The sequence below is a fragment of the Coregonus clupeaformis genome, chromosome 8 (assembly GCF_020615455.1).
Source record: "Coregonus clupeaformis isolate EN_2021a chromosome 8, ASM2061545v1, whole genome shotgun sequence".
In the NCBI taxonomy this organism is placed as follows: Eukaryota; Metazoa; Chordata; class Actinopteri; order Salmoniformes; family Salmonidae; genus Coregonus; species Coregonus clupeaformis.
The window spans coordinates 40335101-40359861 of NC_059199.1; the positions used below are offsets into that span (position 1 = coordinate 40335101).

General features: G+C 45.6%; 1 protein-coding gene across 5 annotated transcripts in view; it reads left to right on the forward strand.

Annotated features, from left to right (window-relative positions):
• Positions 1–24761, forward strand: part of LOC121572028 (collagen alpha-1(XVI) chain) — a 158726-nt gene that overhangs the window by 48159 nt on the left and 85806 nt on the right. For all 5 annotated transcript variants that reach the window (XM_045222001.1, XM_045222003.1, XM_045222004.1 and 2 more), the window contains exons 5-8: positions 5755–5878; positions 8487–8768; positions 9618–9698; positions 22178–22252. In XM_045222001.1, the coding sequence (XP_045077936.1) occupies positions 5755–5878; positions 8487–8768; positions 9618–9698; positions 22178–22252 (562 nt within the window). The remainder of the gene's footprint in view (positions 1–5754; positions 5879–8486; positions 8769–9617; positions 9699–22177; positions 22253–24761) is intronic.

The following is a 24761-nucleotide window of genomic DNA, read 5'->3' on the forward strand; positions in this document are numbered from 1 at the left end:
ATATTAGCTGATGTAAGAAGGGCTATATAAAATAAAATTGAATTGAAAAATTGAAAAATTGAATTCTAGCACTGTGTTAATACAGTAAACAGCCTGTCATTCTAGCACTGTGTTAATACAGTAAACAGTCTGTCATTCTAGCACTGTGTTAATACAGTAAACAGTCTGTCATTCTAGCAGTGTGTTAATACAGTAAACATTCTGTCATTCAAGCAGTGTGTTAATACAGTAAACAGTCTGTCATTCTAGCACTGTGTTAATACAGTAAACAGTCTGTCATTCTAGCAGTGTGTTAATACAGTAAACAGCCTGTCATTCTAGCAGTGTGTTAATACAGTAAACAGCCTGTCATTCTAGCAGTGTCTTAATACAGTAAACAGCCTGTCATTCTAGCAGTGTGTTAATACAGTTAAGAGTCTCTGAGTTACATTGCAAAGTAAATGAGTATAAGTCTCCATAGAATAGTCTAAACGTTTCATTAATTTGAAGTGATCTGTAACAAGATGGCATAGCAGTGCGGTCGTGTATTATGTTGTGTCCTCGTGTACCTCGTGTAAATAGCCTGTTTTTTCTTATTTTTTTCGTATATATTTCTCTATCTCACTTTCATTCCTTATGTCACGTTCGTTTAAGGACGAGTCAGACCAAGGCGCAGCGTGAAATGCGTACATGTTTATTTCACCGATAAACACACTAAACAAAACAACAAACCAACGAACCGTGAAGTCCTACGGCTAAACACAAAACAAGCCTACTCACGGAACAAGATCCCACAACTAACGCATGCCAACAGGCTGCCTAAGTATGATCCCCAATCAGAGACAACGAGCGACAGCTGTCTCTGATTGGGAATCACACCCGGCCAAACATAGATCTACAACACCTAGACTGAAACATAGAAAACACAACAGAGAATATTCTATTAGTTAGGGCGTGACACCCTAACTAAATATACTTTCCTGCAACCCACCTCACCCAATGTGTAACGGATTCTATTATTTACTCATACCTTTTATCAAGAACCCACGGCTGAAACTAGCCAGCTAGCCAGCTAACTAGCTACTTGCTATTAGCTATTGCTATTAGCCACCGTTAGCGGTCTTCACCACTGTCCGTGGCCTGGACTACCTACCAGCCAGCTCTAGCCTGGACAATTATCGGCCAGTCTGCACAGCGTGCTATCGACCCAGAGCATTTAGGATTTTCTGCCGGAATCACTGAATCACTGGACCTTAACTCCGGATCATCACAACTAGCTAGCTACAACCGAATGGATGTTGTTGTTGGCTAATCACCACTAATCACCACTTGTCCCAAAGCTAGCACCAGTTAGCCTTGAGGTATTCTCGAGCCAGGCCCATCTCCCGGCTATCCACCACTCTGTCAACCGGATGGTGACCTTCTAGTGTCGACATGGAGCCCCGCAGATCCATCACGACTGGTCTGCCGACGTAATCGTCTGATGTGGTTTCAACAGGCTTCCCGTTGCGACGACCACGAAGATCCATCTGCTAGCACCGGCCTGCTAGTACGCGCAATCAACAACCGTGTCTCCTGCTCCCCTGTGCTGTAGTAGCCTACGAACTGCTCCCGGACTTACCTATTGCTGTTCACTGGACCTTATGATCACTCAGCTACACATCCCTGATGCCCGCTGGATTGTTCCTTTACACGGTACCCCATCCTGTTTATCTGTTTAGCCTCAGCCCAAACTTTCGTCGCCATTACCAGTTGTTGTCTTAGCCCTCTCGAATAACACCTGTGATTGCGTTGTGCCGCTCTCCCATGTCAATATGCCTAGCCTATTGCTGTTTGGGTTAGTTGTTATTGTACTATTTCACTGTAAAGCCCCCAGTCCCTCTCAACCTGCCTCAGATAGCTTCTTTGTCCCACCCCCCATACACGCGGAGACCGGCTCAATCGGTACCTCCAGTGATGCTATCTCTTTCATCGTTACCCAATGCTTAGGTGTACCTCCACTGTACTCATATCCTTCCATATCCTTGTCTGTACATAATGCCCTGAATCTATTCTACAACGCCCAGAAATTTGCCCCGTTTATTCTCTGTACCCAACGCACTAGAAGACCAGCTCTTAAAGCCTTTAGCTGTATACTCATTATATTCCTCCTCTGTTCCTCTGGTGATGTAGAGGTTAACCCAGGCCTTGTAGCCCCCAGTATCACTCTTACTCCCCAGGCGCTATCATTTGTTGACTTCTGTAACCGTAAAAGCCTTGGTTTCTTGCATGTTAAAATCAGAAGCCTCCTCCCCAAGTTTGAGTTATTCACTGCGTTAGCACACTCTGCCAACCCTGATGTTCTAGCAGTGTCTGAATCCTGGTTTAGGAAGGCCACCAAAAATTCAGAAATGTCCATCCCGAACTACAACATTTTCCATCTAGATAGAACTGTCAAAGCGGGCGGAGTTGCAATCTACTGTAGAGATAGCCTGCAGAGCTCTATCATACTATCCAGGTCTGTGCCCAAACAGTTTGAGCTTCTACTTCTAAAAATCCACCTTTCCAGAAATAAGTCTCTCACTGTTGCCACTTGCTACAGACCCCCCTCAGCCCCCAGTTGTGCCCTGGACACCATATGTGAATTGCTTGCCCCCCATCTATCCTCAGAGTTCATACTGCTTGGTGACCTAAACTGGGATATGTTTAACACAGTCCTACAATCTCAACTAGATGCCCTCAATCTCACACAAATTATCAAGGAACCTACCAGGTACAACCCTAAATCCGTAAACATGGGCACCCTCATAGATATCATCCTGTCTAATTTACCCTCTAAAAACACCTCCGCTGTCTTCAACCAGGATCTCAGCGATCACTGCCTCAATGCCTGCATCCGTAATGGGTCCGCGGTCAAACGACCACCCCTCATCACTGTCAAATGCTCCCTAAAACACTTCAGCGAGCAGGCCTTTCTAATTGACCTGGCCCGGGTATCCTGGATGGATATTGACCTCATTCCGTCAGTAGAGGATGCCTGGATGTTCTTCAAAAGTGCTTTCCTCTCCATCTTAAAGAAGCATGCCCCATTCAAAAAAATCAGAACTAAGAACAGATATAGCCCCTGGTTCACCCCAGACTTGACTGCCCTTCACCAGCACAAAAACATCCTGTGACGTACTGCATTAGCGTCGAACAGCCCCCGCGATATGCAACTTTTCAGGGAAGTCAGGAACCAATATACACAATCAGTTAGGAAAGCAAAGGCTAGCTTTTTCAAACAGAAATGTGCATCCTGTAGCACTAACTCCAAAATGTTTTGAGAATTAAAGCACCTCTTCCCAGCTACCCAATGCACTGAGGCTAGGAAACACTGTCACCACCGATAAATCTACGATAATCGAGAATTTCAATAATCATTTTGCTACGGCTGGCCATGCTTTCCACCTGGCTACCCTTACCCCGGCCACCAGCTCTGCACCCTCCACTGCAACTTGCCCATGCCCCCTCTGGACCTCTGGCAGTCTCTATGGGGGTGCCACAGGGTTAAATTCTCGCGCCGACTCTATTCTCTGTGTATATCAATGATGTCGCTCTTGCTGCTGGTGACGCTCGGATCCACCTCTATGCGGACGACACCATTTTGTATACATCTGGCCCTTCATTGGACACTGTGTCCAAACGAGCTTCAATGCCATACAACACTCCTTCTGTGGCCTCCAACTGCTCTTAAACGCTAGTAAAACTAAATGCATGCTCTTCAATCGAATGCTGTTTGCACCAGCCCGCCCAACTAGAATCACTACCCTCGGCGGGTCTGACTTAGAATATGTGGTGTCTGGTTAGACCGTAAACTCTCCTTCCAGACTCACATTAAGCATCTCCAATCCAAAGTTAAATCTAGAATCGGCTTCCTGTTTCGCAACAAAGCCTCCTTCACTCATGCTGCTAAACATGCCCTTGTAAAACTGACTATCCTACCGATCCTTCACTTCGGCGATGTCAGGAAGGGGGTAGAAGGATTACTTTATCCTATCCCAGGTATTCCTTAAAGAGGTGGGGTTTCAAGTGTCTCCGGAAGGTGGTGAGTGACTCCGCTGTCCTGGTGTCGTGAGGGAGCTTGTTCCACCATTGGGGTGCCAGAGCAGCGAACAGTTTTGACTGGGCTGAGCGGGAACTGTGCTTCCGCAGAGGTAGGGGGGCCAGCAGGCCAGAGGTGGATGAACGCAATGCCCTCGTTTGGGTATAGGGACTGATCAGAGCCTGAAGGTACAGAGGTGCCATTCCCCTCACAGCTCCGTAGGCAAGCACCATGGTCTTGTAGCAGATGCGAGCTTCAACTGGAAGCCAGTGGAGTGTGCGGAGGAGCGGGGTGACGTGAGAGAACTTGGGAAGGTTGAACACCAGACGGGCTGCGGCATTCTGGATGAGTTGTAGGGATTTAATGGCACGGGCAGGGAGCCCAACCAACAGCGAGTTGCAGTAATCCAGACGGGAGATGACAAGTGGCTGGATTAGGACCTTAGCCGCTTCCTGTGTAAGACAGGGTCGTACTCTCCGAATGTTGTAGAGCACGAACCTACAGGATCGGGTCACCGCCTTGATGTTAGCGGAGAACGACAGGTCGTTGTCCAGGGTCACGCCAAGGCTCTTCGCACTCTGGGAGGAGGACACAACGGAGTTGTCAACCGTGATGGCGAGATCATGGAACGGGCAGTCCTTCCCCAGGAGGAAGAGCAGCTCCGTCTTGCCAAGGTTCAGCTTGAGGTGGTGATCTGTCATCCACACTGATATGTCTGCCAGACATGCAGAGATGCGATTCGCCACCTGGTTATCAGAAGGGGGAAAGGAGAAGATTAGTTGTGTGTCGTCTGCGTAGCAATGATAGGAGAGGCCATGTGAGGATATGACAGAGGCAAGTGACTTGGTGTATAGCGAGAATAGGAGAGGGCCTAGAACTGAGCCCTGGGGGACACCAGTGGTGAGAGCACGTGGTGCGGAGACAGCTTCTCGCCACGCCCTTGGTAGGAGCGACCGGTCAGGTAGGACGCAATCCAAGAGTGTATAATCTCCAAGACTTTGGTGTCACTTAAATTCAATGGAAAAAACAGGGCAGAGTGGTCAGATAAAATTATAGGAAAATAAATACAATTTGAAATCTTGGAAATAAAAATTGATGGAACAAAGAAAAAGTATATTCTTGAATAGGATTTGTGTTCATGAGAAAAAAAAGAAATGTTCCTTTAATTAGGATGTGCTGTTCTCCATACTTCTACAAGTCCCATATCTGGAGTGTTATGGACAAGTGCTGTAGACATATTGGACAATGATTGGACGTTAGTCGATGATATGGGACTTATAGATAGGAGCTCTATCTATCTCCCTATCTCTACCTCTATCTTTCTACCTCTATCTTTCTATCTCTATCTCTACCTCTATCTATCTCTATCTACCTCTATCTCTACCTCTATCTCTACCTCTATATCTACCTCTATCTCTACCTCTACCTCTACCTCTACCTCTACCTCTATCTCTACCTCTACGATAATAATTGTCAGGTTTTATTCTCTACCATTTCTGGATTATAACACTGGCCACACAGACACACACATTCTATATATCTACCCCTCTGTCTCTCAGTGTCTCAGCGCAAACATAGACACATTTGATGCATGTGTGTGTCTGCGTGTGTGTGTATGTACAGAATGTGTGTGTTGTGTGTGTGTCTATGAGTGTGCATGTCCGTGTGTATCCGTTTGTGTGAGTGTGTGTGTGTGTAACAGTCTGTTTTCTCAGTCAGGTGTTCCCCTACGGTCTTCCTGATGAGTTCACACTGGTCTTCACTCTTCTCCTCAAGAAGAAAACACTGAGAGACAACATCTCCCTCTTCCAGATCTCAGATGAACAGGGATACCCACAGGTATACGCTATTTTCATCTACCTCTCATCTCTCTCCACCTCTTTATCACTCTTATTCCTTATCATCTCTCTTCTGTCCTCTCCCCTCTCACTCCATCTCTCTCCATATCTCTCTCTCTCTCTCTCTCTCTCTCTCTCTCTCTCTCTCTCTCTCCTGCAGTCTTCTCTCTCTCTCTCCTCTGTCTCTTTCTATCTCTCTCTTCTACTATCTCTCTCTCTCTCTCTCTCTCTCTCTCTCTCTCTCTCTCTGCTCTCTCTCTCTCTCTCTCTCTCTCTCTCTCTCTCTCTCTCTCTCTCTTTCTATCTCTCTTTCTCTCTTCTGCTCTCTCCTCTATTCCTCCCTGTACACCCCATCTCTTTTCTGCTCCTTCTTTCATCTCTCCTCTCTCTCTCTTCCCCCCATTCTCCTTCGTCATCTCTCCTCTCTCTCCCCCCATCTCCTTCGTCATCTCTCCTCTCTCTCTCCCCCCATCTCCTTCGTCATCTCCTCTCTCTCTTCCCCCATCTCCTTCGTCATCTCTCCTCTCTCTCTCCCTCCCCCATCTCCTTCGTCATCTCTCCTCTCTCTCTCTTCCCCCCATCTCCTTCGTCATCTCTCCTCTCTCTCTTCCCCCCATCTCCTTCGTCATCTCTCCTCTCTCTCTCCCCCCATCTCCTTCGTCATCTCTCCTCTCTCTCTCTTCCCCCCATCTCCTTCGTCATCTCTCCTCTCTCTCTCTCCCCCCATCTCCTTCGTCATCTCTCCTCTCTCTCTTTCCACACCCCCCATCTCCTGTCCTCAATCGCTCCTCTCTCTCTCTTTCCAACCCCTCCTATCTCCTGTCCCCCATCTCTCCCCTCTCTCCTCTCTCTCTTTCCACCCCCTCCTATCTCCTGTCCTCCATCTCTCCCGTCTCTCTCTTTCCACCCCTCCCATCTCCTGTACTCCATCTCTCCACTTTCTCTCTTTCCACCCCCTCCTATCTCCTGTCCTCCATCTCTCCCCTCTCTATCTTTCCACCCCCTCCTATCTCCTGTCCTCCATCTCTCCCCTCTCTCTCTCTTTCCACCCCCTCCTATCTCTTGTCCCCAATCTCTCCTCCTCTCTCTTTCCACCCATTCCTATCTCCTGTACTCCATCTCTCCCCTCTCTCTCTTTCCACCCCTCCTATCTCCTGTCCTCCATCTCTCCCCTCTCTCTCTTTCCACCCCCTCTTATCTCCTGGCCTCCATCTCTCCACTCTATCCTCCCTTTGTCTTCTCCTCTCTCTGTTTCTGTTGTTCTCTCATTATTATTATTATTGTCATTATCATTCATGTTACTTCTATGATGAAGAGAGTCTCTCACTTCTATAATCAGTCTGAAAAACCACACATTGAAATGCTATTCAGCATGTATAGGATGAATTGAGGGCAAACCAACTCATTATAAATGATTGTTTGTGTGTTTTCATGTCTTTGTCCATGTCTTTGCTAACTTTGCAGTGTGTTTTATGTAGCCCACTTTGAGAACCAAAGCAGAGAGGACTGTACTGAACTTGTGTCTGTAGCTCTTTCACATAGCGGGTTACTGCTTGGGAATGGATAGGCATATTCAATTAAACAATGGCTTCAGCAATACCTACAATATTCCTTCAGATCTGTAGACACTATAGTGGTAGGAACGAGGGAAGAGGTGAGAGGTGATGTTGGGTCAGATCTGAAGACACTATATTGGTAAGAACGAGGGAAGAGGAGAGTTGTTGGGTCAGATCTGGAGACACTGTAGTGGTAGGGACGAGGTAAGAGGTGAGAGGTGTTGTTGGGTCAGATCTGGAGACACTATAGTGGTAGGAATGAGGGAAGAGTTGAGAGGTGTTGTTAGTTCAGATCTGTAGACACTATAGTGGTAGGAACGAGGGAAAAGGTGAGAGGTGATGTTGGGTCAGATCTGAAGACACTATATTGGTAAGAACGAGGGAAGAGGAGAGTTGTTGGGTCAGATCTGGAGACACTGTAGTGGTAGGGACGAGGTAAGAGGTGAGAGGTGTTGTTGGGTCAGATCTGGAGACACTATAGTGGTAGGAATGAGGGAAGAGTTGAGAGGTGTTGTTAGTTCAGATCTGTAGACACTATAGTGGTAGGAACGAGGGAAGAGGTGAGAGGTGATGTTGGGTCAGATCTGAAGACACTATATTGGTAAGAACGAGGGAAGAGGAGAGTTGTTGGGTCAGATCTGGAGACACTGTAGTGGTAGGGACGAGGTAAGAGGTGAGAGGTGTTGTTGGGTCAGATCTGGAGACACTATAGTGGTAGGAATGAGGGAAGAGTTGAGAGGTGTTGTTAGTTCAGATCTGGAGACACTATAGTGGTAGGGACGAGGGAAGAGGAACGAGGGAAGATGAACGAGAGAAGAGGTGAGAGGTGTTGTTGGGTCAGATCTGTAGACACTATAGTGGTAAGAACAAGGGAAGAGGAACGAGGGAAGAGGAACGAGGGAAGAGGTGAGAGGTGTTGTTTCCCAATCAGATTTGATAATGACCCAACTGTTTTTTCCTGTCTCACTTCTTCACCCCTCTCCTGACTCCTCTCCCCCACTCTCCCTCTCTCTCCTCCTTACTTCTCCCAACCATCCTCCCCCACTCCCCCAGTTCTCCCTTGACCTGAATGGCCCTGATGCCACCCTGTCCCTGCGTGCACGGGGGGCCGATCCCCTGGGTGAGCCGGTTGGGTGTGTGTTCAGGGGGGAGGGCGTGGAGTCTATCCTGGATAGTGGCTGGCACAAACTGGCCCTCAGCGTCCAGCAGAGGGCAGCCTCTCTACATGTAGACTGTAGCTCCATCCAGACCAAGCCCCTGGAGCCCCGTGGCAAACTATCGACCGAGGGACACACCCTACTGGGCATCAGGGCCACAGATGCTGCCCCTGTGGAGGTATGGAGGTGGAGGACCAGAAAAGGAGGGGATTATTGTGGTGGGAAGTTGGGAGATTGGGTTGGGTCATCCTGTATGTGGGGAGTAGAGAGATGGAGGGAGAGGTGGAGAGGGTGGGAGGAGGGGAGAGGTGGAGGGAGAGGTGGAGCGGGTGGGAGGAGGGGAGATATGGAGGGAGAGGTGGAGAGGGTGGGTGGAGGGAAGAGATTGAAGGAATGATGGAGAGGGTGGGAGGAGGGGAGAGATGGAGGGAGAGGTGGAGAGGGTGGGAGGACGGGAGAGATGGAGAGAGAGGTGGAGAGGGTGGGAGGAGGGGAGAGATGGAGAGATATGGAGGGAGAGGTGGAGAGGGTGGGAGGAGGGGCGATATGGAGGGAGAGGTGGAGAGGGTGGGAGGAGGGGAGAGATGGCGAGAGAGGTGGAGAGGGTTGGAGGAGGGTAGAGATGGAGGGAGAGGTGGAGAGGGTGGGAGGAGGGGAGAGATGGAGGGAGAGGTGGAGAGGGTGGGAGGAGGGGAGAGATGGAGAGATATGGAGGGAGAGGTGGAGAGGGTGGGAGGAGGGGTGATATGGAGGGAGAGGTGGAGAGGGTGGGAGGAGGGGAGAGATGTGGAGAGGGTGGGAGGAGGGGAGGAGGGTAGAGATGGAGGGAGAGGTGGAGAGGGTGGGAGGAGGGGAGAGATGTGGAGAGGGTGGGAGGAGGGGAGAGGGATATTTGAGGGTGATGGTCAGGGCTGTAGTAGGGGAGTTCTAGTGGGCTATCTCTAACAATATTTATCTTCCCCTCTTTCTTTCTCTCTCTTGCTCTTTTCTCCCTGCCCCCTGTCCTCTGCGTCTCTCTGTCTCTCAGATGGACATTCAGCAGGTGATGGTGTATTGTGACTCCTCCCTGGCCATTCAAGAGTCCTGCTGTGAGATACCTGGTGCTAGGGTGAGAACACCAACCATTACATTTACATTTAAGTCATTTAGCAGACGCTCTTATCCAGAGTGACTTACAAATCGGTGCATTCAACTTAGGATAGCCAGTGGGACAACTACCCTTTTTTTTTAATGGGGGGTGGGTGGGGGAGGGGGGGTGTACACTCCCACAACCATCACACAACACTCCCACAACCATCACACAACACTCTCACAAACATCACACAACACTCCCACAACCATCACACAACACTCCCACAACCATCACACAACACTCTCACAACCATCACACAACACTCCCACAACATCACACAACACTCCCACAACCATCACACAACACTCCCACAACCATCACACAACACTCCAACAACCATCACACAACACTCTCACAACCATAATACAACACTCACACAACCATCATACAACACTCGCACAACCATCACATAACACCTCCACAACCATCACACAACACTCCCACAACCATCACACCAACCATCACACAACACTCCCACAACCTTTCTAAACACCAACCATCACACATAGTCCCTGTGCCAAGATAACCTGTCTAAATGACTATCGCCCTGTAGCATTCACATCTATAGCCATCTAATGCTTTGAAAGGCTGTTCATGGCTCACATCAACACCATCATCCCAGACACCCTGGACCCACTCCAATTCACATATCGCCCCAACAGATCCACACATGACGCAATCTCTATTGCACTCCACACTTCCCTTTCCTACCTGGACAAAAGGAATCCCTATATAAAAATGCTGTTCATTGACTACAGCTCAGCATTCAGCACCATAGTCTCCTCCTAACTCGTCACTAACCTGGGGACCCTGGGACTGAACACCTCCCTCTGCAAATGGATCCTGGATTTCCTGACGGGCCGCCAGAGGTGGTGAGGGTAGGCAACAACACATCCGACACGCTGACTATCAACACGGGGGCCCCTCAGGTGTCCCCTCCTGTACTCCATGTTTACCCACGACTGCATGGCCGCGCACAACTCCAACACCATCATTAAGTTTGCTGACGACACCACAGTGGTAGGACTGATCATCGCGACGATGAAGCAGCTTATAGGGAGGAGGTCAGTAACCTGGCAGTGTGGTGCCAGGACAACAACCTCTCCCTCAACGTCAGCAAGACAAAGGAACTGATCGTGGACTAAGGGAAACGGAGGGGCGAGCACACCCCCATCAACATTGATGGGGCATCACTAAGGAATTTACATGGTCCACAAACACCCACACATCTGTGGAGGGCACGACAGTGCCTCTTCCCCCTCAGGAGGCTGAAAATATTTGGCATGGGCCCTCAGATCCTCAAAAAGTTATACAGATGCATAATTGAGAGCATCTTGACTGGCTGTATTACCTCTTGGTCCGGCAACTGCAAGGCACCTGACGGCAAGGCACTACTGAGGGTGGTGAGTACAGCCCAGTACATCACTGGGGCCGAGCTCCCTGCCATCCAGGACCTCTATATCAGGCAGTGTCAGAGGAAGGACCAAAAATGTGTCAAAGACTCCAGCCACCCAAGCCATAGACTGTTCTCTCTGCTACTGGACGGCAAGTGGTATCAATGCACCGAGTCTGGAACCAACAGGACCCTGAACAGCTTCTACCCCCAGTCCATAAGACTGCTAAATAAGACTGTTAAATAGCTAAATCAAATGGCTACCCGCTACTGCTACTGTCTATTATCTATCCTGTTGCCTAGTCACTTTACCACTACCTACAGTATATGTACATACAGTTGAAGTCGGAAGTTTACATACACTTATGTTGGAGTCATTAAAACTCGTTTTTCAACCACTCCACAAATTTCTTGTTAACAAACTATAGTTTTGGCAAGCCAGTTAGGACATCTACTTTGTGCATGACACAATTAATTTTATTTCACTTATAATTCACTGTATCACAATTTCAGTAGGTCAGAAGTTTACATACACTAAGTTGACTGTGCCTTTAAACAGCTTGGAAAATTCCAGAAAATGATGTCATGGCTTTAGAAGCTTCTGATAGGCTAATTGACATCATTTGAGTCAATTGGAGGTGTACCTGTGGATGTATTTCAAGGCCTACCTTCAAACTCAGTGCCTCTTTGCTTGACATTATGGGAAAATCAAAATAATTCAGCCAAGACCTCAGAAAAAAAATTGTAGACCTCCACAAGTCTGGTTCATCCTTGGGAGCAATTTCCAAACGCCTGAAGATACCACGTTCATCTGTACAAACAATAGTACGCAAGTATAAACACCATGGGTCCACGCAGCCGTCATACTGCTAAGGAAGGAGACGTGTTCTATCTCCTAGAGATGAACGTACTTTGGTGCGAAAAGTGCAAATCAATCCCAGAACAACAGCAAAGGACCTTGTGAAGATGCTGGAGGAAACAGGTACAAAAGTATCTATATCCACAGTAAAACGAGTCCTATATCGACATAACCTGAAAGGCCGCTCAGCAAGGAAGAATCCACTGCTCCAAAACCGCCATAAAAAAGCCAGACTCTGGTCTGATGAAACAAAAATAGAACTGTTGGCCATAATGACCATCGTTATGTTTGGAGGAAAAAGGGGGCTGCTTGCAAGCCAAAGAACACCATCCCAACCGTGAAGCACGGGGTCGCAGCATCATGCTGTGGGGGTGCTTGACTGCAGGAGGGACTGGTGCACTTCACAATATAGATGGCATCATGAGGAAGGAAAATTATGTGGATATATTGAAGCAACATCTCAAGACATCAGTCAGGAAGTTAAAGCTTGGTCGCTAATGGGTCTTCCAAATGGACAATGACCCCAAGCATACTTACAAAGTTGTGGCAAAATGGCTTAAGGACAACAAAGTCAAGGTATTGGAGTGGCCATCACAAAGCCCTGACCTCAATCCTATAGAAAATTTGTGGGCAGAACTGAAAAAGCGTGTGCGAGTAAGGAGGCCTACAAACCTGACTCAGTTACACCAGCTCTGTCAGGAGGAATGGGCCAAAATTAACCCAACTTATTGTGGGAAGCTTGTGGAAGGCTACCCGAACGTTTGACCCAAGTTAAACAATTTAAAGGCAATGCTACCAAACACTAATTGAGTGTGTAATACCTTGCTAAAACCAAGTATAGAGTTTATTTGTTATAATTCATTGGTATTAGATTTAAAAGGTGATCGAATAGCTCCTGATTTGTAATGTCATTAATGCATTTCTTTTGAAGCAATGTTTAAAAAAAATGTACAAGTAATAGGTTGGTTTATTTTTAAGTTTAAATTTCCCACGTATCTTGTTAAAGTTTTGACCAATGAGGTAACTTGTTAAGTTGTGGCCAATGGGAGAGTGGACTGGTTGCTGGGAAGAAAAGAGAGGGAAAAGTTGAGAGGAGAAAGAGGAGAGACGTTAGTGGCGTTGGGGAAGAAAAAAACGACCCAAGGAAACGATAAAGATAAAACAAAACTATACCTACAGAGTTTGTTTTAAAGGGAAATCCTGATTTTATTTCTATAAGAAAGTGTTTATTAGTTCGTTAAGAAAGACCTAGTAGAGACTGAAGCTGCCGTCACATTGTGGAGACATTCGACATCCTAGAGGTTAGCCTAGCATCGTGCAAGACTTGGAGAGAATTGCTTGTGACGACCAACGAGTTCGGGTTTCCAACGGATGTCTGTTGCTGCTACGGATTACTGGCTGCATTGATAGCTGTGTTCGCTGTGGATCTTGTGAGGACACCTGCACGGAACTACTATATTTTGCTGAGGCATTATCTACAAGTAGTGAGTAACTACAAATGTGTGGTGGACTTCGGGACTTTATGCATGTCGTCATTTTTTATGAGCTCCAACGCGCACCCAGGGGTTTAAGCAAGCTTGCAAATAATTTGGACATGGGTTGTGGGAAAATCATTGGGGTTTATAATTTGTATTTCTTTTGATGTGATATATTGAACATTTCATTAATATAGATATTGAACCTTATGTCTGTTGTATTGGTGGAGTCATTTACTGTTTCAGTTTCATTTAATGCATGGGAAAGCATATCCTTATACCAATAACCAAGTCTATAATCATTCTATCTGAAGTTAATACCCTATTTGTCATTCACCCTAGCAAGTTTACAATAGGGATTCTTATTGGAGATGTCCTTCTCACCTAATATCCCATGCTGTTCAGATATTCTAAATAAGGTAATATCTTGAGAGTCAAATTCGAGCCTGGTGAGAGGGTTACATTTTTGGGGGCTCGTCCGGGATCTTGGTTATTGTTGATGGGATATTTTTGACTCCCCATTTGACAATTTTGAATTGAAATTTTGGATTTTCTTCTGACATTGCTGTATAGGCATAAACCTACAACATGCATGTTGAAGAGATTGTTACCTGGTGTAGAGAGAAACAGCTAGCTACTAATCGTGCAGTTGTCCTTAGCAGTGTTACAGATGATGTGTCTGATGAGGTTCTGCTGGAAACGCTGACTTATGTTAAGGCTTTTGGTAAAATTAGACTGCATGGTCGTTGTTCCTATTCAGCTGGTAAAAAGCAGTATGTTTTGGTAGAGATATCAAACAACCTTAACGAAATAGCTGTGCCAAGTGTTGTTGGGATACCTGGAGAGTTGGGTCCCTGGCCTGTACATGTAGTTTCACAAGTCACATCTCCAGTTGAGAGAGAGGGTGAAGATTTCCAGGCAAAGCTATTATCCTTTCTGAGATATGAAGGGAAGACTGTGGCTGATGTTAAAGGCCTGGTAAGTCCCTCTGGTGCTGACCTCAACGCTGAACTGGTTACTGCCCTAAGTTCACTGGTAGAAAAATGCAACAATGTGCCATCTGAGACTCAGAGTTACCGTAAGCTACGTATGTTCTCAGGTGTGAAGCCCACTCTAGTGGAGAGGAAGAGTATGATGCATGGGCTGAGCAAACCACCCATTTTCTAGAGGAATGGCAGTGCACCGACAATGTGAAAAAACAGAGAATAATAGAAAGTCTTAAAGGGCCTGCTGCTGACATTGTGAGGTTCTTTAGGACCGGAAACCCCCATGCTACAGCGATCGAATACATGAAGGCTCTAGAAACCGCATTCGGTACCACCGAAAGTGCACCTGATCTCATGGTAAGGTTCAGAAGCACATTCCAGAGTGAAGGAGAGAAGCTTTCAGCTTACCTATTGAGACTTGACAAATTGCTACACACTGTATATCGAAAAGGAGGCATTGAGCTGTCAGAGATGAATCGCACACGCATTGGCCAAGTAGCGAGAGGTGCATCCTCACATGACATGGTTGCGCTTCGTATTCGCATGACCTATAAGCTGCGTGATCCACCAACCTTTACTGAGCTGCTGCAGGAGGTAAGGGAGGAGGAGGACATGATTCAAGACAGGAACACAACGAAGAGTGTTGTGAAGTCATCAGCTGTTGCTCCTGTTGCTACAGTTTGTGAAGAAGCTAATACTGAGATAGAAGTGCTGAGAAAAGAGCTAAAAGGTTTGAAAATTGAAATGACACGTCTCATGTCTGCTAACGTCACAGCAGCTCACTCTGACACACAAAGGTCAGATGTTGCACTTAAAAGCAAAAAGAAAAGGGTAAATCCATCACAAGAACAGACACAGGCCGACAGAAACCCTGGAGTGTTCTGTTATAGATGTGGAGAAGATGGCCATTTCAAGAGAAACTGTGAAGGTGAAGAGAACTTGAGGAAAGTCAACACACGCCTGATCAAACAAAAACGGTCTATGGGAAACTACAGAGGGACCCAGTAAAGGAGCGGCCTGACGTCCCGGTGAAGACACGTTCCACAAAGTGCCACAAGTATGAAGACATGAAAGACATGCTACCTACAGGTTTAGTTGGCCCAAGTTCTGTCGTTTCTGTACAGATTGAAGGTGTTTATACTAAAGCTTTACTAGATAGTGGTTCTCAGATTACTCTACTTTACAGATCCTTTTATGACAAGTACCTGACGCATTTGCCATTGATTCCTATAGGAAACTTAGAGATATGGGGCCTTAGCTCTGAGCAGTATCCATATGATGGCTATTTGTCGCTCAAGCTTGAGTTCTCGGGATCGGTTGTGGGGCGTAGCAGAGACCATTGAAGCACTTGTGTTGGTATGTCCAGATCCGGCCATGAAAGGTGACGTGTCTATTCTGGTCGGCACAAATACGTCTGTAGTGAAGAGACTTATGACTGCTTGCAGAGAAAAGGAAGGTGAAGGTTTCCTTAGCACACTACAAGTTCATCCTGCTATCAAGGAGGCATATGAGAGGATGAGAGAAAGCTCAACTGATGATGATGAGAAGAAAGGAACGGTCTGGTTTGCACAGACAAAACCTGTCACCCTGCCACCTGGTGGGCAGGCGAGAGTTACTGGAATTCCAAAGTTTCCTGGGATACCTTCTACTCAAACCCTTCTGGTAGAGAGGCCTGAAGAACCCCGGTTCCCTGAAGAACTACTAGTGAGGCCTGAAATCCAGACGGTTGCAGTTGTGTCGTCTAGAAGAATCACCCTTACTGTCAGGAATGTCTCGACAAAGGAGATCACTCTGAAACGAGGTATGCCTATTGCTCATCTGTTTCCTGTAGATATTGCTCCTGGGTTTCCATTGAAACGAGAGCAGGATTCATCTGAGAAGTTGACGTCTTCTTCATTCAACTTTGGAGATTCTCCAGTGCCTGAGGGATGGAAGAAGAGGTTATGTGAAAAGATGATGGAACGGAAAGAAGTGTTCTCAACACATGAGTTTGATGTGGGTTGTTCAAAGAGTACTCATCACACCATCAGAGTTACTGAAGACAAACCGTTTAGGGGAGAGATCTCGCCGCTTGGCTCCAGCTGATGTTGAAGATGTAAGGGAAGCATCTAAATAACTTGAAAAGTTCTGGGATCATATCTGAGTCGAGAAGCCCCTATGCATCTCCTATTGTGGTGGTGAGGAAAAAGAATGGCACCATACGCATGTGTGTTGATTACAGGACCCTCAACAAGCGCACTGTTCCCGACCAGTACACAGTCCCACGTGTGGAGGATGCTCTGACATGTTTGAGTGGGAGCAAATGGTTCAGTGTGTTAGATCTCCGAAGCGGATACTATCAAATCCCAATGGGTGACACAGATAAAGAGAAGACTGCATTTATCTGTCCAGTTGGATTTTACCAATTTGAGAGGATGCCACAGGGTGTGTCCGGAGCACCTGCAACATTTCAACGTGTCATGGAACAGACAGTTGGAGACATGAATCTACTCGAAGTTCTTGTTTACCTTGACGACTTAATCGTGTTTGGAAGGACGCTGGAAGAACACGAGCAGAGGTTGCTCAAGGTGTTGGACCGCTTGAAAAGTGAAGGCCTAAAACTGTCCCTTGACAAGTGTCAGTTTTGCCGCACATCTGTCAACTATGTTGGACATATCATATCCCAGAATGGAGTGGCCACAGACCCATCAAAAATTGAAGCTGTCACCACGTGGCCAAGGCCTGAAACTGTGACTGCTCTGCGTTCTTTCCTAGGATTCTGTGGATATTACAGGAGATTTGTGAAAGACTACTCTAAAGTGAGTTACCCCCTGAATCAGCTCTTATGTGGATATCTTCCCGCAGGCAAGAAAGGGAGAAAGCCCAAGGAAGAGGTGAAAGCCTACTTCAACAACTCAGAACCATTTGGATCAAGGTGGAATGAGAAGTGTGAATTGGCATTCGAGACATTGAAGGAAAGCCTCACAAAAGCTCCTGTGTTAGCTTTTGCTGATCCTCAGTTACCATACGTTCTACATGTAGATGCTAGCCGCGAAGGGTTAGGTGGAGTACTGTACCAAGACCAAGGTGAGGGTCTGCGTCCTGTGGCATTTGTGAGTCGAAGCCTGACCGCTTCTGAACGCAACTACCCAGCTCACAAGTTAGAGTTTCTTGCGTTGAAGTGGGCCGTGGTTGATAAACTACATGATTACCTGTATGGGGTCAAGTTCGAGGTTAGAACAGACAACAACCCATTGACATATGTCCTCACGTCCGCAAAACTGGATGCCACTGGTCATCGTTGGCTGGCTGCGTTGTCTACCTATGACTTTAGTCTCAAGTACAGGCCAGGCAGGCAGAACATAGATGCCGATGCTTTATCTCGCCGCCCTCATCAGCAATATGCAGTGGAACAAGATTGGAGAGACATTCCTGCATCCGGTGTTAGAGCCATGTGCCAGATGTCTAATGTTGTTAGAATAACTCCTGGATCATCTCATAGTAGAGTGATTGATCAGTTGGGAGCCTCTATGCATGCTGTGCCTCAAGCATACTGTAACCTGAGCATGCTGAAGTCTAACATGCCCAGATTGAGCACTATGGAACTTTCTGCATCGCAACAAGAAGATCCTTGCTTAGGAGAGATGTGGGTTGCTCTTAATAAACATGATATCACCAGGGTGACCAAGACAAAACATCCACTCATCTCTTTGCTCCTGAGAGAGTGGGAGAAGCTAAAGATGGAAGATGGAGTTATGTACAGGATCACACATCCGCCAAACAAGACTCGTCGTGCTCAGTTACTTCTTCCAGAGAAGTTCAGAACTATGGTTCTCACGTCGCTGCATGATGACTCAGGTCATTTAGGATTTGACAAGACATATGGACTTGTCAGAGACCGGTTCTACTGGCCACGCATGAAGATGGAAGTAGAAGAGTACTGTAAGTCCTGTGCTCGCTGTGTACAGAGGAAAACACTTCCAAAGATAGTTGCGCCGCTTGGTCATATGCAAAGCGATGGACCTATGGACCTTGTGTGTATGGATTTCCTGTCCATTGAGCCAGACTCCAGTAACACAGCGAATGTTCTTGTCATTACGGATCATTACACAAGATACGCTCAAGCTTTTCCCTACGAAGGATCAGAAAGCATCCACGGTCGCCAAGGTATTGTGGGAGAGGTACTTCATCCATTATGGTCTGCCCAAGAGGATGCATAGTGATCAAGGTAGAGATTTTGAAAGTCGACTCATCCATGAGCTACTGAATATGCTTGGAGTGGAGAAGTCAAGGACAACACCATATCATCCTCAGGGAGATCCGCAACCCGAGAGATTCAACCGAACCTTGTTGAACATGCTTGGAACCTCTTGATCCTACACGAAAGAACAAATGGAGTCAGTATGTTGGGCATCTAGTGCACTCGTATAACTGTAGTCGGAATGAAGCGACTGGCTATTCGCCATATTTTTGATGTTTGGACGTGAAGCTAGATTGCCTGTTGATATTTGTTTTGGAGTCTCGAGTGATAGCTCTTCAGAGAGAACTTACCTCAAGTATGTATCTGATATGAAGAAACAGTTACAAGCTACTTACAAACTTGCTGAGAGCACTGCTGGAAAGCAAAACCAAGAAAACAAACAGCGATATGATAAGAAGATCCGCTACACGCAACTTATGCCTGGAGACAGAGTTCTCATACGGAATCTAGGACTGCAAGGAAAACATAAGCTGGCAGATCGCTGGGCCTCTACGCCATATGTGGTGGAAAGTCAGATGTCAAACTTACCTGTGTTTCGTTTGAAGCCTGAAATTGGAGATGGACCCATTAAGATTCTTCATCGAAACCACCTGCTACCACTGGGGCAGAAAGTGCGCATAGAACCTGTGGTTAACATAGAACCAACACCTGGTAGAAGGACCCTGCAAAGAAGGAGGAAGAGAAAGGGAAATGAAAAGTTGCCTGGAAACTGTACTCCTCAGAATGATGAGAAAGTTGAAGAGGTTGAGAATCCAGAAGATGAGAAGGATTTTGACTCAGAAGATGAAGACATCGGAGTATGGTATGAAGTGCCAAATACAAACTGTATAAGCCGAGAAGTGGAAGAGATGTCGGAACCATTTAGCTTGGACTTAGACATAGTTTGGAATCAAATGACAGGGGAACCTGAAAGAGCAGACCAAGTTCTGGAAGTAAAAGAGTCCAGTCAAGAAGCTGAGGTCGCAACTGGAGTTGAAGTAGATGATAATGAGGCATCTAACTCAGTTGAAGAGATTACAGAAGAGGAACGAGAAGTTCAGGGAGAAGTGGAAACTTCGGAGGAAATGGAAGGACCAGGGATAAGAAGATCTCAGAGAGTAAAGAAAGCACCTGTATTACTTACCTATGATAAACCCGGAGTTCCAAGTATAGCCCCAGTTGTCAGATATTGTTCCACATTGTACAAGTGGATTGGATAAGGGAAACACAAATGTATCTCATTTTCAATTATCTAACAAGTTTTGTCTCAGCTGTAGGTTGTAGTTAAGAGTTGACACATTTACTTGTCATTACATTTCACTTATGTTCACAAGTCATGAGGACATGCCTATTTTGGTGGGGGGGAGAGTGTAATACCTTGCTAAAACCAAGTATAGAGTTTATTTGTTATAATTCATTGGTATTAGATTTAAAAGGTGATCGAATAGCTCCTGATTTGTAATGTCATTAATGCATTTCTTTTGAAGCAATGTTTAAAAAAATGTACAAGTAATAGGTTGGTTTATTTTTAAGTTTAAATTTCCCACGTATCTTGTTAAAGTTTTGACCAATGAGGTAACTTGTTAAGTTGTGGCCAATGGGAGAGTGGACTGGTTGCTGGGAAGAAAAGAGAGGGAAAAGTTGAGAGGAGAAAGAGGAGAGACGTTAGTGGCGTTGGGGAAGAAAAAAAACGACCCAAGGAAGCGATAAAGATAAAACAAAACTATACCTACAGAGTTTGTTTTAAAGGGAAATCCTGATTTTATTTCTATAAGAAAGTGTTTATTAGTTCGTTAAGAAAGACCTAGTAGAGACTGAAGCTGCCGTCACATTGTGGAGACATTCGACATCCTAGAGGTTAGCCTAGCATCGTGCAAGACTTGGAGAGAATTGCTTGTGACGACCAACGAGTTCGGGTTTCCAACGGATGTCTGTTGCTGCTACGGATTACTGGCTGCATTGATAGCTGTGTTCGCTGTGGATCTTGTGAGGACACCTGCACGGAACTACTATATTTTGCTGAGGCATTATCTACAAGTAGTGAGTAACTACAAATGTGTGGTGGACTTCGGGACTTTATGCATGTCGTCATTTTTTATGAGCTCCAACGCGCACCCAGGGTTTAAGCAAGCTTGCAAATAATTTGGACATGGGTTGTGGGAAAATCATTGGGGTTTATAATTTGTATTTCTTTTGATGTGATATATTGAACATTTCATTAATATAGATATTGAACCTTATGTCTGTTGTATTGGTGGAGTCATTTACTGTTTCAGTTTCATTTAATGCATGGGAAAGCATATCCTTATACCAATAACCAAGTCTATAATCATTCTATCTGAAGTTAATACCCTATTTGTCATTCACCCTAGCAAGTTTACAATAGGGATTCTTATTGGAGATGTCCTTCTCACCTAATATCCCATGCTGTTCAGATATTCTAAATAAGGTAATATCTTGAGAGTCAAATTCGAGCCTGGTGAGAGGGTTACAAGTGTACATTTCTGACCCACTGGGAATGTGATGAAATAAATAAAAGCTGAAATAAATCATTCTCTCTACTATTATTCTGACATTTCACATTCTTAAAATAAAGTGGTGATCCTAACTGATCTAAGACAGGGACTTTTTACTAGGATTAAATGTTAGGAATTGTGAAAAACTGAGTTTAAATGTATTTGGCTAAGGTGTATGTAAACTTCCGACTTCAAATGTATGAAAGACCAGCAAACAGAGAGAGAAGTTCTTCAGAACACCTTCAGAATGTCTAAAGAACAACTTCAGAATATCTTCAGAACATCTTCAGAACAACTTCAGAACACCTTCAGAACATCTTCAGAACATCTAAAGAACAACTTCATAACATCTTCAGAACACCTTCAGAACACCTTCAGAACATCTAAAGAACAACTTCATAACATCTTCAGAACACCTTCATAACACCTTCAGAACATCTTCAGAACACCTTCAGAACACCTTCAGAACTGTAGAACAGCCGAGTAGACTTCCAGAACCTTCTAGAATTAATGAAGTGATTTAAGAAGAAGAGGAAGAGACAGACCACCCTCCCTCTTCTCCTTCTCTCTGAGCTGTCTGCTACAGGGCTCTCCGCAAGCAGCGTTTACAACTTAAACAGGAGCTGCACACACACAGGGACACACACCACAGACACGCACGCATGCACGCACCCACATACACACGCATGCACACACACACATCCCACCTACAGAGTTCTGAGAAGAGACAGACCAGCTGTTTGATAAAGAGAGTGGTATGTTGTATGGCTAGACATGGAGTGTCAGAGAGGGCTAGAGTTCCTGTTGTTGATTTCATGTGTGTTACCATGGAAAACCCCTCAAAATATGAATATAGTGTTAGATTACTTTGTGTTCAGTTTAGCTTTTCAGTTCAGATGTTTCCAGGCAGTTCACGATACACATTCCCCAATTGATGTTTGCTACCTGTAGGCTAGCCTTTCACCTTTGACCCATGACCCCTCTCTCTCTCGCTCTCTTTTTCTCAGTGCCCCCCTGACGCCCCCAAGAGTCGCCGCGCTGCCGAGAATGACCTAGAGCAGCCGGTCCTTGCCTTTAACCGGGTAACACACACTCATTTACTCACTCAGACATATCAGCAGGCAGACCAACCACACTAAGTACTGACTGGTAGGGGAGCGCTTCTGCCAAAACATTTCATTGGTTCTGCTGTTATTCACTGGTCCTCCCCCGATAATCAGTGATCTAACCAATCGAGAGGTAGACAGAATCAACAGTAGCATGATGAATATCTGGCCTCCACCAACACTACTGAGAAATATGATTTATTTCTCAACACTTGCAACAGTGCTAGATTGCCAGATAGATACTTCTATTTCATTATGTTGTGAAGCCATATTCACCCTGTCTCATTTCATGATTTATATTAATGCCATCATTTTCCATTTATCCATTGATTAGGCCTGCTGCTTGTCTTTTGGAGAGCTGTTGTTTATGCTCTGGCAGACTACAGACAGGAGTAATCAATCCCGGAGAATACTGTTGCCTTGCCAGACACAATAACAGGAACAGAGCTGTGTGTGTGTGTGTGTGTGTGTGTGTGTGTGTGTGTGTGTGCGTGTGTGTGAGTGCGTGTGCGTATGCGTGTGTGCGTGTACGTGCGTACTTACGTGGTGAGTGTGTGAGCTCATAGTTGTTGTGGCACACTGACTCTTAAACTGCTGTCTGACTTTGTAATGAGATGCAGGTGTGTGTCTGGCAGTGATAGCACTAACCAATGAAATAACAGCTGATGATATATAATGGACAGTATAAGGAAGTCTCTCTCTCGCTCTCCCTCTTCCTCTGTCTCTGCCTCAGGGTTTATTAGTTCTCTATTTCTTCCTCCCTCTCTTTTCTCCTCCTTTCATTATTTTGCTTTTTAAAATGCACTCTGGATAAGAACATCTGGCCGTGTCCGTAAAATGTATATAGTATGTATAATCTGGAAGGAGAAGCCTGAGTGTTGTTGTCCATTAGTTTAGTCCAATTAGGGGAGGGGTGGTAGGGTTAGGGGAAAATAATACAGGAAAATATATTTAGAAAAATATACACTACCAGTCACAAGTTTGGACACACATTTACATTTACATTTTAGTCATTTAGCAGACGCTCTTATCCAGAGCGACTTACAGTTAATGAGTGCATACATTTTCATACACACCTACTCATTCAAGGGTTTTTCTTTATTTTTACTATTTTCTACATTGTAGAATAATAGTGAAGATATTGAAACTATGAAATAACACATATGGAATCATGTAGTAACCAAAAAAGTGTTAAACAAATCAAATAGCCACCCTTTGCCTTGATGACAGCTTTGCACACTCTTGGCATTCTCTCAACCAGCTTCATGAGGAAGTCAACTGGAATGCATTTCAATTAACAGGTGTGCCTTCTTAAAAGTTAATTTGTGGAATTTCTTTCCTTCTTAATACGTTTCAGCCAATCAGTTGTGTTGTGACAAGGTAGGGGGGGTATACAGAAGATAGCCCTATTTGGTAAAAGACCAGGTCCATATTATGGCAAGAACAGCTCAAATAAGCAAAGAAAAACAACAGTCCATCATTACTTTAAGACATGAAGGTGCAGTCGCAAAAACCATCAAGCACTATGATGAAACTGGCTCTCATGAGGACCACCACAGGAATGGAAGACCCAGAGTTACCTCTGCTGCAGAGGATAAGTTCATTAGAGTTACCAGCCTCAGAAATTGCAGCCCAAATAAATGCTTCACAGAGTTCAAGTCACAGACACATCTCAACATCAACTGTTCAGAGGGGACTGTGTGAATCAGGCCTTCATGGTCGAATTGCTGCAAAGAAACCACTACTAAAGGACACCAATAAGAAGAAGAGAACTGCTTGGGCCAAGAAACATGTGCAATGGACATTGGTGGATATGTGTCCTTTGGTCTGGAGTCCAAATTGGAGATTTTTGGTTCCGACCTCCGTGTCTTTGTGAGACACCAGTGTGGGTGAATGGATGATCTCTGCATGTGTAGTTCCCACCGTAAAGCATGGAGGAGGTGTTATGGTGTGGGGGTGCTGCTTTGCTGGTGACACTGTCTGTGGTTTATTTAGAATTCAAGTCACACTTAACCAGCATGGCTACCTCAGTATTCTGCAGCGATACGCCATCCCATCTGGTTTGGGCTTAGTGGTACTATCATTTGTTTTTCAACAGGACAATGACCCAACACACCTCCAGGCTGTGTAAGGACTATTTGACCAAGAAGGAGAGCGATGGAGTGCTGCATCAGATGACCTGGCCTCCACAATCCCCCGACCTCAACCAAATTGAAATAGTTTGGGATGTGTCGGATGGCAGGGTGAAGGAAAAGCAGACCACAAGTGCTAAGCATATGTGGAAACTCCTTCAAGACTGTTGGAAAAGCATTCCAGGTGAAGCTGGCTGAGCGAATGCCAAGAGTGTGCAAAGCTGTCATCAAGGCAAAGGGTGGCTATTCGAAGAATCTCAAATATAAAATATATTTTAAAATGTTTAACACTTTTTCGGCTACTACATGATTCCATACGTGTTATATAATAGTTTTGATGTTTTCATATTATT